Source organism: Neophocaena asiaeorientalis, unplaced genomic scaffold (genome assembly GCF_003031525.2).
Source record: "Neophocaena asiaeorientalis asiaeorientalis breed wild unplaced genomic scaffold, Neophocaena_asiaeorientalis_V1.1 scaffold327, whole genome shotgun sequence".
Classification (NCBI taxonomy): Eukaryota; Metazoa; Chordata; class Mammalia; order Artiodactyla; family Phocoenidae; genus Neophocaena; species Neophocaena asiaeorientalis.
Window position 1 is genome coordinate 5,091,925 of NW_020174560.1, and position 13,947 is coordinate 5,105,871.

General features: G+C 45.9%; 1 protein-coding gene and 1 non-coding gene across 2 annotated transcripts in view; one reads left to right on the top strand and one right to left on the bottom strand.

Moving 5' to 3' along the window:
• Positions 1-13,947, top strand: part of YPEL2 (yippee like 2) — a 58,589-nt gene that overhangs the window by 19,886 nt on the left and 24,756 nt on the right. Inside the window, exon 2 of the mRNA XM_024757579.1 lies at positions 1,339-1,652. Coding sequence (XP_024613347.1) covers positions 1,536-1,652 — 117 coding nt within the window. The 5' untranslated portion in view covers positions 1,339-1,535. The remainder of the gene's footprint in view (positions 1-1,338; positions 1,653-13,947) is intronic.
• TRNAG-CCC (transfer RNA glycine (anticodon CCC)) lies at positions 9,933-10,005 on the bottom strand. The gene has a single exon. It is a non-coding gene; the product is annotated as a tRNA-Gly (tRNA).

The window sequence follows — 13,947 nt, forward strand, 5'->3', positions numbered from 1 at the left end:
GTGACCCCTGCTGTCCTGCAGCCTAGTGCTGGCCAGTGGTGTTGGCCACTCAGGAAGTTCTGCGGAGGCGGCCTTCAGTGACAGTACGGTGGGAAGGATGTCGGGGAAGAGGGCAGCTTCCCTGCTGAAGATTCGGATCCAGTGAGGTTCAGAGGAAAAAAAGGACTATGATCTGTGGGCTTTCTCCAAACATCCAGATGGATCCCAGGCATAATCCAGCAAGGAAGATCTGATTTTGTTTGTCTTCCTCCCCTGTCTCTCTAAATAATTTTATCTTCAAGGCATGACGCAGGTGTTAATTAACACTCTGGCTCTCCTGGGAGGTAGGCAAGTGAGAACACCACCCCCGTTAGTGAAGCCCAGGGAATAGGTAGGTCCAGGAACCTCAGGTATGTGAGCCACAGAGAAACAGAGTGGATCTCAGACCTCGGGGTTTTGTCCTAAGACCTTTACTCGGACATACCCTAGGTGGCCCTAGGAGCCACCCCTCTATCTCAGTGTCCTTCTTTCCCATTAGAGTAAAAAAGCTGAGGCTGTGGAAGGAAAAATGCTTGGTACTGTGGGATGAGTAATGGAAAATTTGAGAGTTGAAGAGAAATTCTGGTCAGATTCACTGTCGTTGTGAATTTTAGATGCAGGATCCCGATTATGCCATTAGTTTCATTAATTTACTTGCTTTAAAAAAATGTGCTGAGCATCTACTTCTGGGCAAGGTATTACAAACAGAATCACTTCTCCTAGAAGTACTGGCTAGCCGCGAGGGATCCTGTTGGTTGGGAACTTGATCCTTTGTATCCCATGCTTGGTTCATAAGCAAAAGGCGGTTGTGGGGTTTGTTGCCTCTTCGGATGGTGGTCGCAAGTGCTGGAGGACTCCTGGCATCTGGAAACGGGTGAGAAATCCACTTGTGACTGTTGACGTAGCAAATCTCTAGAGACTAAACTTTTAAAGCCATTTATCTTGGTTGGATCAGGAGATCCTTAGGAGCCCTTAGGAGTCCTCTCCCTGGGGTTGGAGGTAGCATATCTTTAAGCCTGGCCTTTTCTAGGGCTCCCTAGGAATGTTGATCATGCCGGTTTGCTAGATGTTGGTAGGGTAACTCCTGAGAGCCCTGAGTTGATACTGAACCTCCGACTCTAGAAGTGCAGCAATGTTGGGATCTCCATTGGTTTCTTTCTTATTCATGGGGCATCTTGGCACAGTGTAAGAACAGAGGAGGGGGGTCATTTTATCCTGTAAATGTTGCCCTCTCTCAGGTGGCAGTTGGACTCTACTGTACTGGCTTTGCAGGAAGCCCAGCCCCATCAGCTAATGATATTCCTTATCTTGGCACTGCAGGCTGCTGAGAACCAGCCCTAGACCTCTGCTTGAGGGTCCTTCCTCTGAAGACATCACCAGTGTGTGGAGCCTGCCCCACACCCACCCCCTGCCAAACCACGGCCTTTACCTGTGTCTTCCGGTGTTTCCCGTGCGACCCATCCTGTGGGAGTGCCTCGTGGGCCGCCCCAGAGTTCACCCCACACTCAGCAGCGCCAATGGTGAAGATGACAAGATCCAAGACTTTCCAGGCATATCTGCCCTCTTGCCACCGGACCTACAGCTGCATTCACTGCAGAGCCCACTTGGCCAATCATGATGAACTTATTTCCAAGGTACATGTTCCCTGCAGGCCTTCCTTGCCTACCTTGGGGGAGGGCACTTCTGGCTCCTAGGTTTGCAGACGTTTATGAGCTCTGCCAAAGGGCCTGGAACATTTGTATTCCTTCTTTTGTCCAGGGAGGGCTGACCCAAATGGCTGTCTCACTCAGCTGAGAAATAACTCGGAGTTAGGGGGAGAGTGTACTCGTTTAATCTGTAACTTTGGAAAGTAAATGTCATCCCTGTTGAGTCTGTGGGGGCCGGGGGCTCGCAAGCCGGAGGGGAGAGGGGGCTAAAGGGATCGGAGCCTTGTGCTCTGCTTGCCTGGGCTGTGTTGGCAGACGCATGCGATGTAGGGTGCTGCCTTCCTAGAAAGGAATTCTGAGAAAGGTGGTCCCTTGTAGGAGAGGTTAATGGCTGAAATGAGAGAGGGGAATATTGCTTTTTAAGCCCCTAGGGAAGGTTACCAGATGATTTAGTTACTAAAATGGGTGGCCTTTGGAGGACCAAAAGTGGCTTGGTGAAGAGCTGACCCACTGGCTTGTCGGGACCTTTCGGGCTTCTACGTGAGGTGAAATGGCATGACGTTTGGTCACAATCAGAAGAAAGAGTGGAACCCCATTTTCCCTGAGGAGCCTTGGCACCTGCTTCCTGAAGTTGGGGTGGGGGGATTATTAACAAATAAATAAACCTAATGTCCCGTTGAGCAGTCCAGACACTGGCTCCTTCAGGCAGCGTTCAGAGGGGAGCTGCTCCCTCCTGGCCCCAAGCTCCTTGCCAAGGGAGGAAAAACAGCTTTAGTAGGCTGCAGGAAAAGGAGAAAGAGCTCCTGGGGGACTTTTCGCTTTAAAAAGCATCCTTCTTCAGAACCTGGACTTCATGCCGTTAAAGTAAAAAAAAAAAAAAAAAAAATTTATTTGGACTCAGACAAAGTTTAAAAAAAAAAAAATTTAGTGTTCTTGATCTGTTTACAAGAACTGCTAGAAAAGGTGGCATCACTTTCCCTGCCTCTGGCTCGGTAGCCCCGGGCAGAGCCGGAGGAAGGATCAGCAGTTACAGAACAGCCCTGTCCAGCTGGCTGATCTGACAGGAAGTGGAGAAGCTGCTTGAACAACCACGTCTGTTAGTGGGGATTCTCAAATCAGGACTGCAGATGGAAGAACTCCTCCTTCTAGGCCTCTTCTAGGGTCTAGGGTTACCAAAAGGCTTGAACCCTGCAGCCCTCAGAGTCCTGGTCTCTGGCCCACTTTCCCTTCTCTAGGTTTCTGCTAATTACTCTCCTCTATGCTATTTGTGTTCCAGCCAGCCTATAGCTTCCTTCTCTGTCAGCTAACTCATCTTGTCTCAGATTCCTCTTGGACCTTTGGGGAACCCCTGGAGCCTGGAAGTTTGGATGTGGGGAGGCTATGTCAGTGAGAGGAGAGGGGGAGTCAGTCCTCTTCACTTTGGAAGCTTGGAGGGAAAATATGAGTTGTCCTACTTCTGGAAATCTCCAGAGGAGTAGAAGCCAAGACATCTTTTTAATATCCAGAAGTACCGTGGGGACTTCCCTGGTGGTGCAGTGGTTAAGAATCTGCCTGCCAATATAGGGGACACGGGTTTGAGCCCTGGTCCGGGAAGATCCCACATGCCTCGGAGCAACTAAGCCCTTGAGCCACAACTACTGAGCCTGCACTCTAGAGCCCGCGAGCCACAACTACTGAAGCCCACGCATCTAGAGCCCGTGCTCCACAACAAGAGAAGCCACCACAATGAGAAGCCCGTGCACTGCAATGAAGAGTAGCCCCCGCTCGCCGCAACTAGAGAGAAAGCCCGTGAGCAGCAACGAAGACCCAATGCAGCTAAAAATAAATAACTAAATTTATTAAAAGAAAAAAAAAAGAAGTACTGTGTATCGTAAGAAGTGGAGGTAACCGTAAACTGTATTTAAGCACCTTCTGTGTGCTAAAAACTGCTACTTAACACTTTATAAATATTATCTCACTTAACCCTCATAAGAAGCCTTTAAGGTAGGTGATGTTAGTCATATATTATATGGATGGAGAAGCTGAGACTCATACAAGTTGTCTAAGAACTCAGGTCTTGAGTTCTCAAAGAAGAGAGAGCAATTACTTTGAGCGTGTTCAAGAAAAATTTCTGGAAGAGGTGCTATTTGAGCTGGGCCTTGTGAAATGGTCAGAAGGGAGTATGTGGGGATGACAATGGCCTTCAGAGTTGATGTCTTACCTCTTTGGCTTGGTACACAGGGCCTTGGATGATCTGGCAGAGCCTAGCTTTTGAGTTAGGGTCCCTGCTGCTTCCTTGATTTATGTTCCAACCACTTGGAACTAAGCAACATTTCCCTGAATATGAAGATAGGGGTGTTTCGGGCCTCTGTGCTTCAGCCAAAAGCATCCGTTTTTCTTTACCTCCTTCCTCTCTCACAGGAGCTCTTACACATCCTTTTCCTCCTGGGGCCATGTCCTATTAGCTTTGTATCTCTGGGTCAGAATCTGACCCATAGCAAGAGCTCAATAATTGGTCAGATAAACAGTTGGATGGCTCTTGAGCCTTGGGAGAAGACAAGTGATGAGCAAAGAAGACTGTTGGCCTCATGTCCTCCTTTCTGCCCCTTTTGGGGCAGAAAGGCTCCTTCACAAGTCCAGGCCAAAGTGAGCACAGGCTGCAGTTTCATTGGCTACAACCCGTGCACAGATGGGGTGCATTAGAGCCTGATGATTAAAGAGTTGTGTTAAATGCCTGACGGTGGGGAGAGAGTGAGGGAACTGTGGCTGGCATTGCACAAAGATTCCTTTATTTCATTCCACAGCCACCCCCGGCGTTAAATAATCTATAGATTCTTATGCAGGTCCACTTAATGGAAAGATCACTGCCCCAGCCCCCTCCTTGGAAAATGGGCCTTTCATTTTGTTCCTCTCTTCCATTTAAGAAAGTTCAGGGAGAGAATGTTTCTCCTGTTCTCCCCTCTTGACATAATCTCCTGTGCGGTTTCAGAATCCACCCAGTGGGAGTTAGGAGCTGGGAAGCAGCTAACTGGAGCAGCAGTGTAATTAAATGATACTTTGTACTTGTAACAGAGCCTTTCATCTGGAAGCTTGACATTCCATTGTTTGTTGTTTTTTTTTTTACAAAAAGTGAGTCTGCCTTCATTATGGAGGAGCCAACACAAAGGTCCAGAGAACTAAAGCTCAGAGCACGTGGCCAGCAGAGAACTGGGAACAGAATCAGGACTTCGGGCTCCCGTCTTATCAGCATGGCTAAGCCGCTGTGGAAATGTGCAGTTGTCAAGTTTTAAGCAGTTAGGGTCTCTACTGATGTGGTGGAAAGACTCCTGCACTAGGCCCTTCTGCCTTCCCAGCTTGCTTCAGATTCCTAGAGGCCTGGAATCAGCTGCCCAACCTCTGAGTCTCAGCCTCTCACTAATAAAATGAGTTAAATAATATTTGCTGTGTCTAACGGCTAGTAGTTAGCACTCGTGCGCTTACTGTGTGCCATGGCCGGAGCAGTCCTAGGAGGTAGCCCTACCTTATTTGAGAGTGGGGGGAGTAGGCTTACCTCATTGGGTTGTTAGGAGGCTGCATGAGATCATCGATGTGTGGGTGGCTTGCAAATCACAAAGCTCTATGCAAATGTAAAGTAGTCCCTTTGCTTCTCTTGGCCTTGATGTCCAAAAAAAAAAAAAAAAAGCAAGGAGGTGGGGTGGAGGGGATTGTTACTGCCTAAGCAACTTTACTTTAGCCAAGATAGTTTCACTTTAGAACCTGGAGCACAGGAGTTGGATTTGAGAGAATAAGGCAATGGAAGAGAAGGACAGCCAAGTTGTGTGTGTTGGCAGAAAGGTAAGAGCATTTGCTCTGTAGGACGCTGGGGGGTGCGGGGCGTTGGGGGTGCTTTTTGAATCGATGACAGAACTATCTAGGGAATGTGCTGAGGCCTCCTACAATTTCTTTCTTCGGGGGTGCTGTGGTCTAAATGCTGAAGTGTTTGCACGCAGAGGTATTTTGAGTTGGCACGAGGAATTGCTCACGCTGTTGTTTCTCACTTAATGGTGCAAGTCACAGTATAAAAATATACTTTGGTTATAAAATAATAATAGTTTCAATTGGAACAGTTAGTTGCCCCCAGTGAAAACAATCTAATGCTCATTTCAGTGGATACTATCTATTATGGAAACCTGGATCTTTGCAAGACTTTCCATAAAAATTATCTGTAGTCAGTCCTTCCCTTGCCTCCCTCCTGCTAGCCCTTCAGTGGTGTTGCAAGTAGGCCATTTAAGAATGGTGAATTGGATTAATCTATCATGAACCCACTTTGGGGACGGTGGCTTCATCCCAAGACACAGGTTGCTCTAAGTGCCCTGGGTCCTTAGAGGGAAGGTGTTGGAGGCTGTGGAGTGGGCAACTCAGTGACAGCCTGGGGTTACACAGCCTCAGGGCCGGGCTTCTCTCCCTCACACCCCTCAGCTGCTGTCTGTGTGAGGAGCTGGGCCTCCTTCTGAGGCTGCAGTCTAATTAGGAGGCAGGTTCTTTTTGTTCCCTGTGGGGTTGCATTGGGCTCACAGTGGTGACATTTTGGTTTTTCCTTCCTGCCTAGACATAAGCTGCAGCGTAGCTTTGAGAAAAGTGTCAGGGAGGAAGCTGCTGTGAATCCTGAAGACTTGTATTGATCTGGTGGCTGCTGAGAGGCCCACTCTGCCCTCGGCCTCCCACCTCTGCTTCTGAGCACTAGCGTTCTACACCAGTGACTCTCAGAAAGTCTTGTACCCCAGCACAGTGACTTAGAGGTTGTGGGCAAAGAGGGAGTACCGTCCCATCCTGTCAACTCTACGTTTCAGGTATTTGTTTCTCTTAATCCCCACTACCCACCAGCTTGTCTTTAATGTGTAATAAAACTAACTTTCCAAAATATTAATGCAGTTATTTGTGTCCTGAAAAAACTTCATGTAAAAGATAAATACAGGAACAGAACTTCTAGAAATCTATTCATTTCTTTTCCTCTAGGTGCCCTGGAAAATGTTATAGTGAGCTTCAGATTGTATTAGTTGTGTTAGTGACCTCTGTGTCCCATTAAAAGGCATAATTCCTAAAGAACGTATACAATACGGTACGGCTTTTGAAGATAATTCTGTGAGCTTATCTATCTTGCAAAATATATGTCATATTGTAGTTTTATTAATTGAGAGGTTTTGGTATCCAGTGGATGACAATTATTTTTACAAAAACCATAATTCAGTAAAATTAGTTTTTCGATTCTAGCAGGAGGGGGAAAAAAGCCAGATTGCATGTAAACCTATAAATATCTGTCTCGTTGTAAGTGTCCATTTTTTTGTTTCCAAAATAGTGGAAACCTAGGGCCAGAGTGATTGTTAGGTTTTAAGAAACAAAAGGTTGAGAACAATCACCGTTGCAGGACCCATACCATATAGCGGGCACCTTTGCTTCTTTTGCAATGTTTGCAAGACACTGTTGTGTGTTTGTCAGTTTCCTAAAGAGCATTTCTGAGGTGCAGTAAAGGCAGAATTAATAAATTATGGAAGAGTTCCAACATACACCAATAAGCCCAGTTTAAAAACACATTCAATCAATTTAGCTTTTGTAAAGAAAATCACATATCCAACCTAAAACTACTTACTTCTTTCCCTCAGCTATTTGATCTTCGAAAGCCCTAATCTCCTACTAATGAAGTGTTAGTTCTGGAGGGGTACAGATAAGCTATCTGTCGACCACCCAGGAAGGGTGACAGGTGAGCCACGTCTACAGCAAATCTCCAAAGGAATGTGGTTAGATTACAGTGTTTCTTGGTGAAAAGAACCTATTTAGAGTTTGTATGATAGAACATCTTATGATAGCTTCTCCTCATGGGCACAGAGACTGAATCGAGTCCGGGTGAGATAAACCATAAATTAGGCTGGTACAATTTGTACAGCATAAGTGTTCAAAGTTGGGACCACCTTAACTGGATCTCAGAGGCCTCTGGTACATGTGGGTGATGGCAGTGGGGACTGTGCCTATAACTTGCTCTTTCGTCTCATTGGCTCTGTTCCATTATTGCACGAATACAAAATATGTAATGGGGTGGGGTGCACTGCACTAGATATGATACTGCCCTCGAGGATTTTACCCTTAAGAACTTTCACTCTAGTCTGGGGAGATAAAAGGTTCATAAGTCATCCCTTTTTCTTCCCTTAGAACAATTTAACACAAAATATACACATGTATAGCTCCTGAGATGTTACAACAAATTTAAATGATCCAAATCGTTTCCAAGACACCGTTACGGTGGTTCAACAACAACCTTTTTTTTTTTTTTTTTTCAGTACATGGGCCTCTCAGTGTTGTGGCCTCTCCCGTTGCGGAGCACAGGCTCCGGACGCGCAGGCTCAGCGGCCATGGCTCACGGGCTCAGCCGCTCCGCAGCATGTGGGATCCTCCCGGACCGGGGCACGAACCCGTGTCCCCTGCATCGGCAGGCAGACTCCCAACCACTGCGCCACCAGGGAAGCTCCCAACAACCATTTTATAGTGTATACTGAATGGATGTCCACATCATGCCACAAAACCCTACTCTTTGTTTCCCAATTTGAAAGCTAGTCCTCCAGAGCAGGGGGCCAGTCAGCCTCTATAGACACAACATCCAGCTCAGGAATGTCTGCAGTCACGTTAATCAGAGTCAGTGTTCGGCCTGGTTCTTCCAAAGCCTCCGTGTACAAACTCTTTATTGTAGGTTCCAACTTGAATCTTTAGATAGAGGCAAAACGATGCCCATCCACATAGCATGTCTCCATAGAGTGAATGGTGTGAGTTCTCACAGCTAAGGGCCTCTGGTAAAGGGCCCGTAACGGTGTTTTCTGGGCACTATCCAAGTCCCATCTGGTTGTGGTTCCTTCTTTATACGTTTAGTTGTAGAAGATCCTTTCTGCTAGTCTTCAGGTCATTCCCCAGGTCATTATAGCTGCTCTATAAATAGTTGTAATTTAGGTGTGCCCATGGGAGGAGGTGAGCTCAGGGTCTTCCTACCCCACCGTCTTGGCCCCTCCCCCATAAGTTGTCCCTTCTTGAAGTTTGTATGGTCAACCCTCTGTATCCACAGTTCCACATCTGAGGATTCAACCAACAGTGGATCAAAGATAATTCAGGAAGAAAATTCCAGAAAGTTCCAAAAAGCAAAACTTGAATTTGCTACATGCACACTGGCAACTATTTACGTAGCATTTACATTGTATTAGGTGTTATAAATAACCTAGAGATGATTTAAAGTATAGTAGTTTGTATGCAAATACCATGTCATTTTATATAAGGGACTTGAGCATCCTTGAATTTCGGTATCTGAGGTGGGTTCTGGGACCAGTCCCCTGTGGACACAGTGGGATGACTGTCCTTCACCTTATGGTTTTTTTATGTGGTCTCTCTCTTTTTTTTTTTTTTTGGCCACACTGCGCGGCTTGTGGGATCTTAGGTCCCCAACCAGGGATTGAACCCGGGCCCTGGCAATGAAAGCACCGAGTCCTAACCACTGGATGGTCAGGAAATTCCCCACCTTATGTTTATCTTAAACCATTTATCACAGTATAACGATGAATGTCTCCCATTAGTCTGTGAACTACTTGTGGAGATAATTGTGACGTCATCTTTGTGTCTCTAGCACCCAGCACAGCTCCTAAAGACTGGTAAATTTTCAGTGAATATCTGAGCAAATAACTGTTAGTTCTCTAAGATAGAGACAGAATAAGGGGCTCTTAATCTGGGGTCCATGGGCTGGCTTCAAGGGATTTCTGAAATTGTATGTTTAATTCTGTGTGTATGTATATTTTTCTAGGGAGGGTTCCATAGCTTTCATTAGGTTCTCAAAGGATTGTTGATCAAAAAAAACCCCTTAAGATCCATCTGTCTAGAAACAGAATTCTGGGAAGACTTGGTAGAAGTGACACTGAGATGTACCTTGAGGCAAGAACCTAGATGTGTGGAAATGGATGGGGAGGGACTGGGAAGAGGAGCATCACGAACAAAGAAGTAGAGGCCAGGAGTGTGTGGGGAGGAGCCATTCTTTTGGGCAACATTGAGAACTGTGTGAAAACGGATTGAAAGAGTAGGCTGATGCCAGGTTGTTGGGAGAATAGAAGTTTGGACTTTATTTTGCTGGCAGTTGGGCGCCACTGAAGACTTCTTTTTTTTTTTTTTTTTTTAATTAGGTTGGGCTGGGTCTTAGTTGCAGCAGGCGGGCTCCTTAGTTGCGGCTCACCAGCTCCTTAGTTGTGGCATGCAAACTCTTAGTTGCGGCATGCATCTGGGATCTAGTTCCCTGACCAGGGATCGAACCTGGGCCCCCTGCATTGGGAGTGCAGAGTCTTAACCACTGCACCATCAGGGAAGTCCCATCACTGAAGACTTTTGAGCAAGTAATGACATGACCAGAGCTTTGCTTTCAGCTGGCAGGTGTCGTGGTATCCTAGGTGAACTGCTGAAGAAGAGACTAGAATTGGGGAAACGAGTGTATATGCACCTCAGTGGTCTGCAGGTGGTCCAGGCTCATGGTGGTCATTCAGTACATATTTGTTGATCACCACTTGGGAAAGAACTATAAGCATTCTAGGGCTTAGAAAAATTCTCTCTATCATTTATAGCCATGAACAAGAGGAACTGAGTTCAGGAAGTCACACTCTTTGGTTGGGAGGCAGACCTGTCCTACAGTCTGTGAAAATTGATGATCTGGGTGGGCATAAGTAGAATAGTTCACCAATTTATTACCAAAGGAACTGCTAGGGACCAAGTCGAGTGAATCATCTGGGTTTTTTGCTGTGGACTGCAGGCAGCTGGAGCACGAATCTGCTCCAATGTGGTCCTTTCTATGTGGTTGCTTTAAATACCAAAAGGAAATGTTGACTTGAGCTATGAGGCATACCCTGAAAATTAATTCTGTGGTTTGCAAATGCCTGTAAGATTCCAGTCCTAAGATTGGTTTGTACGTTCGTGCCTCAGCATTCAGCAAGGACGCTGGTGATTGCAAGCCTGTGTTTCTCGTGAAAATCTGGACTCTTTTCAGCAGGGTGTTCTCCCTGGGAAGCAAGAAGTAGATGCAGAACCCCTGCCCCTGTGTTTTTGTTTGAGGACCAGCACTCCCTAGGTCTCTGGAATGGTAAAGCTGCACCATTGCTTCTTTGGCTGTTTGTATTTTGGGGTCTGACTGGAATCTACCATTATACGCTAATTGTTCAGTTCAATAATATATATATATATATTGTATTTTAAGGATATACATTAAACTTTTATTATGAAATATACAGAAAAAGATGCATAGAACACAAATGTATGGCTTATAGAATTGCTCATCTAACCACACTACCCAGTTCAAGTAACTGAATGTAGATCATTGACAGAACTCTAAAAGCCAACAGTTATTCTCAACCTTCCCCTTGAATGTTACCATTATCCTGATTTGTGTAGGAATTTCCTCCTTTCTCTTCATATTTTAACCACCAAGGTGTATATTCAGTACTTGAACATTTAGATTTGCCTGTTTCTGAAATGTACATAAATAAAATTATTCTGTATAAATCTTTCATGTCTTCCTTCCTTTGCTCAATATTACATTTTAAAGATTTATTCATCTTGTTATGTGTAGCTACAGCTTTTGGTTGTTGGTGGCGATGCTGTATAGAGTTCAATAATATTTTTTGTGTTTCAAACAACATGCCAGGCCTAGGCTGGGTGCTAGGGATAGAGAGAAGCCAACAGGATTCCTGCACTCAGAGAGCCTGTGATCTTTGGGGTACATGGGAATGTAAGCCTCACTACGGAGGGCAGAAGCGTGGTACAGATGAGGCTGTACTGGTGCCAGGATGAAAAACACAGGATGAAAAATCTACATTGCTGCTGTTAACTACTATTTATTGAAGATCTACTGTGTGTTAGGGACTCCTTACTTTACAACATCCCTTCAAGGTGGGGATTAAGTGACTTGCCTAAAGCCATGGGGTAGCAAACATACGGGATACAGGTCTAGATAGGTCTGTACCCTCTTTGTCATAGCTTGACCTAGGTAGCTCCTTTTGGCGTTGACTATTTTCTGGGTCTCAGTACTATTGGTGGTAAATCCTACCCCTTCTCCCCTCCTATCATTTCTCTTGCCTAGAGAATGCTTCTTTTTCTCTATTCAATTTCTACCCATTCTTGAAGACCAGCTTAAGTATTTTTTTCTAGGATGTCTTCCTGGACTATAGGATTCTCTCCCTCCACTGGACGTCTGTAGTACTCACTGTCTGGTTGTTCATTTGGCAATTAGTGATGACTCTTGTAATAATATGCTCTATGTTTTTGTGGTTACATGCACTTTTATGTGTAATTGTCTTGTTTCCTAATAAGATTCTAAATGAACTGGAGTCACACACTTTCCGAATGCCTTTGGCCCTGGGTTTTTCTCGTTCAACTCCTCATTTTACAGATTAGGAAACCGAGTGCCTCTTAACTTTGTACTTTGCCACCTCCTCCCTGCCACACACGCCACCTACTGCCTTACACATAAGGGGTGCTTGAAAATGCTAGAGGCAGCCCTGGAGGAGAGGGCTGGCAGCTGGGATAATGAAAGTATCAAGCTGTGAGGTCTTGGGCAAGATTGTTCTCTCAGGCTGTCCCTTTTCTTCATCCACCCAATCGAAATGAGGCATTAGATTAGACTGTCATTAAAGGTTCTTTCCACCTCCCCCATCCTCTGATTCTAATATAGTAGCAGAAGATGATACAAGGCAACATAACTTAGTGGTTAACAGTGTAACGTCTGAGTCAGGCTACCTGGGTTCAAACCTTGGCTTCTTTGCCTATTAGTTATGCAAGTTAAGTAACCTCTCTGTGTCTTGGTGCCCTCATTGGGAAAAGGGGAATCATATTAATGTTAGATACCTATAAGATTTTTGTGGCAATTAAGTGAGGCGATCAATATAAAGTACTTCTCACAGTGCCTGACATATAGTAAATGCTCAGTAAATGTTCTGTCTATGAATATCGTTAAGCAAAAAACAGAAAGTGGCACTCAAACATAATCAGGTCCTGGCACCCATAACAGTTCTGGCATATTCGCTCCTTCCATTTTTTGAGTCTCAGGTATTGCCCTTTAGCTATACGGTGTTGTCAGTAGTCTTCTGAGACCCGTATAAGTCTCTGGTTCTTTATAGTAATTCCAAAGGGACCAACACGTTTCTGGAGGTAATTGAATAGCAGCAGCAGCAGCTTCCATTCTGCTTTTGGGGGGCCTTACCTGCAAGTAGCTGGGAGGCCCTTCTAGAATTTAAATGGAAAAATCTGCCCCCTACCCCCCTTCCCTTCCTGTCTGCCAGGTGGTTATTTTGCCTGTGAACCACACATCAACCAGTTACAGAAACCTCAAACTGCCATGACAACAGCAGCCCGGGCAGCTGGAAGAGAATTCCGGGCCTGAGTGTTGCAGCAGTAGCTGAGAATTGCTTCTCAGTTTGGTTCACCCTGTGATGCTCCACGGTGGGGGGCTGGGGCGAGGTTCTTTTGAATGAAGCCATTTTTCTTTCTTTCCTTTTTTTTTTTGTTACAGAAAGATTGTTTTCATTATTTATTTAGGCTGCGTTGGGTCTTCATTGCTGCATGCAGGCTTTTCTCTAGTTGAGGTGAGCGGGGGCTCTACTCTTTGTTGAGGTGCACAGGCTTCTCTTTGCGGTGGCTTCTCTTGTCGCGGAGCACGGGCTCTAGGTACGCGGGCTTTGAAAGTTGTAGTTCTTGGGCTCATTAGTTGTGGCTCGCAGGCTCTAGAGTGCAGGCTCAGTAGTTGTGGCACACGGGTTTAGTTGCTCTGCGGCATGTGGGATCTTCCCGGACCAGGTCTTGAACCCGTGTCCACTGCATTGGCAGGTGGATACTTAACCACTGCACCACCAGGGAAGTCCCTGCCATTTTTCTTATCTTTGAAAACAAACCCAAAAAAGAATCTCTGATGCCTTTGTTTCCAAAGCACTCAGCCAACTCCTGAGGGGAGGGTTTGACCTGGTGACCCAGAGTATTGTCTCTGGGGTCAGGGCTGCTTAGCCAAGGAGAACCTTAGCTCTCTGCTTCCCTCCCCTCCCTGCCTGTTGCTGGTGGCTGGACAGTGACTCAGGGGAGGAGGAGGGAGGAGAGGAAGAGAGGAGGAGACAGCTCCACCAGCTGCTGCTAAAAACAACAACATCTAATCAGTCCATAAACTCCCTCCGCTCCAGAGCACGGTGATGTCAAGAGGCAGAGCAGGTGGCATGGGCTCTCCCCTCCCCCATCCCCTAATGCCTTTGGATCTTTGAAGGGACAATTTATGGTT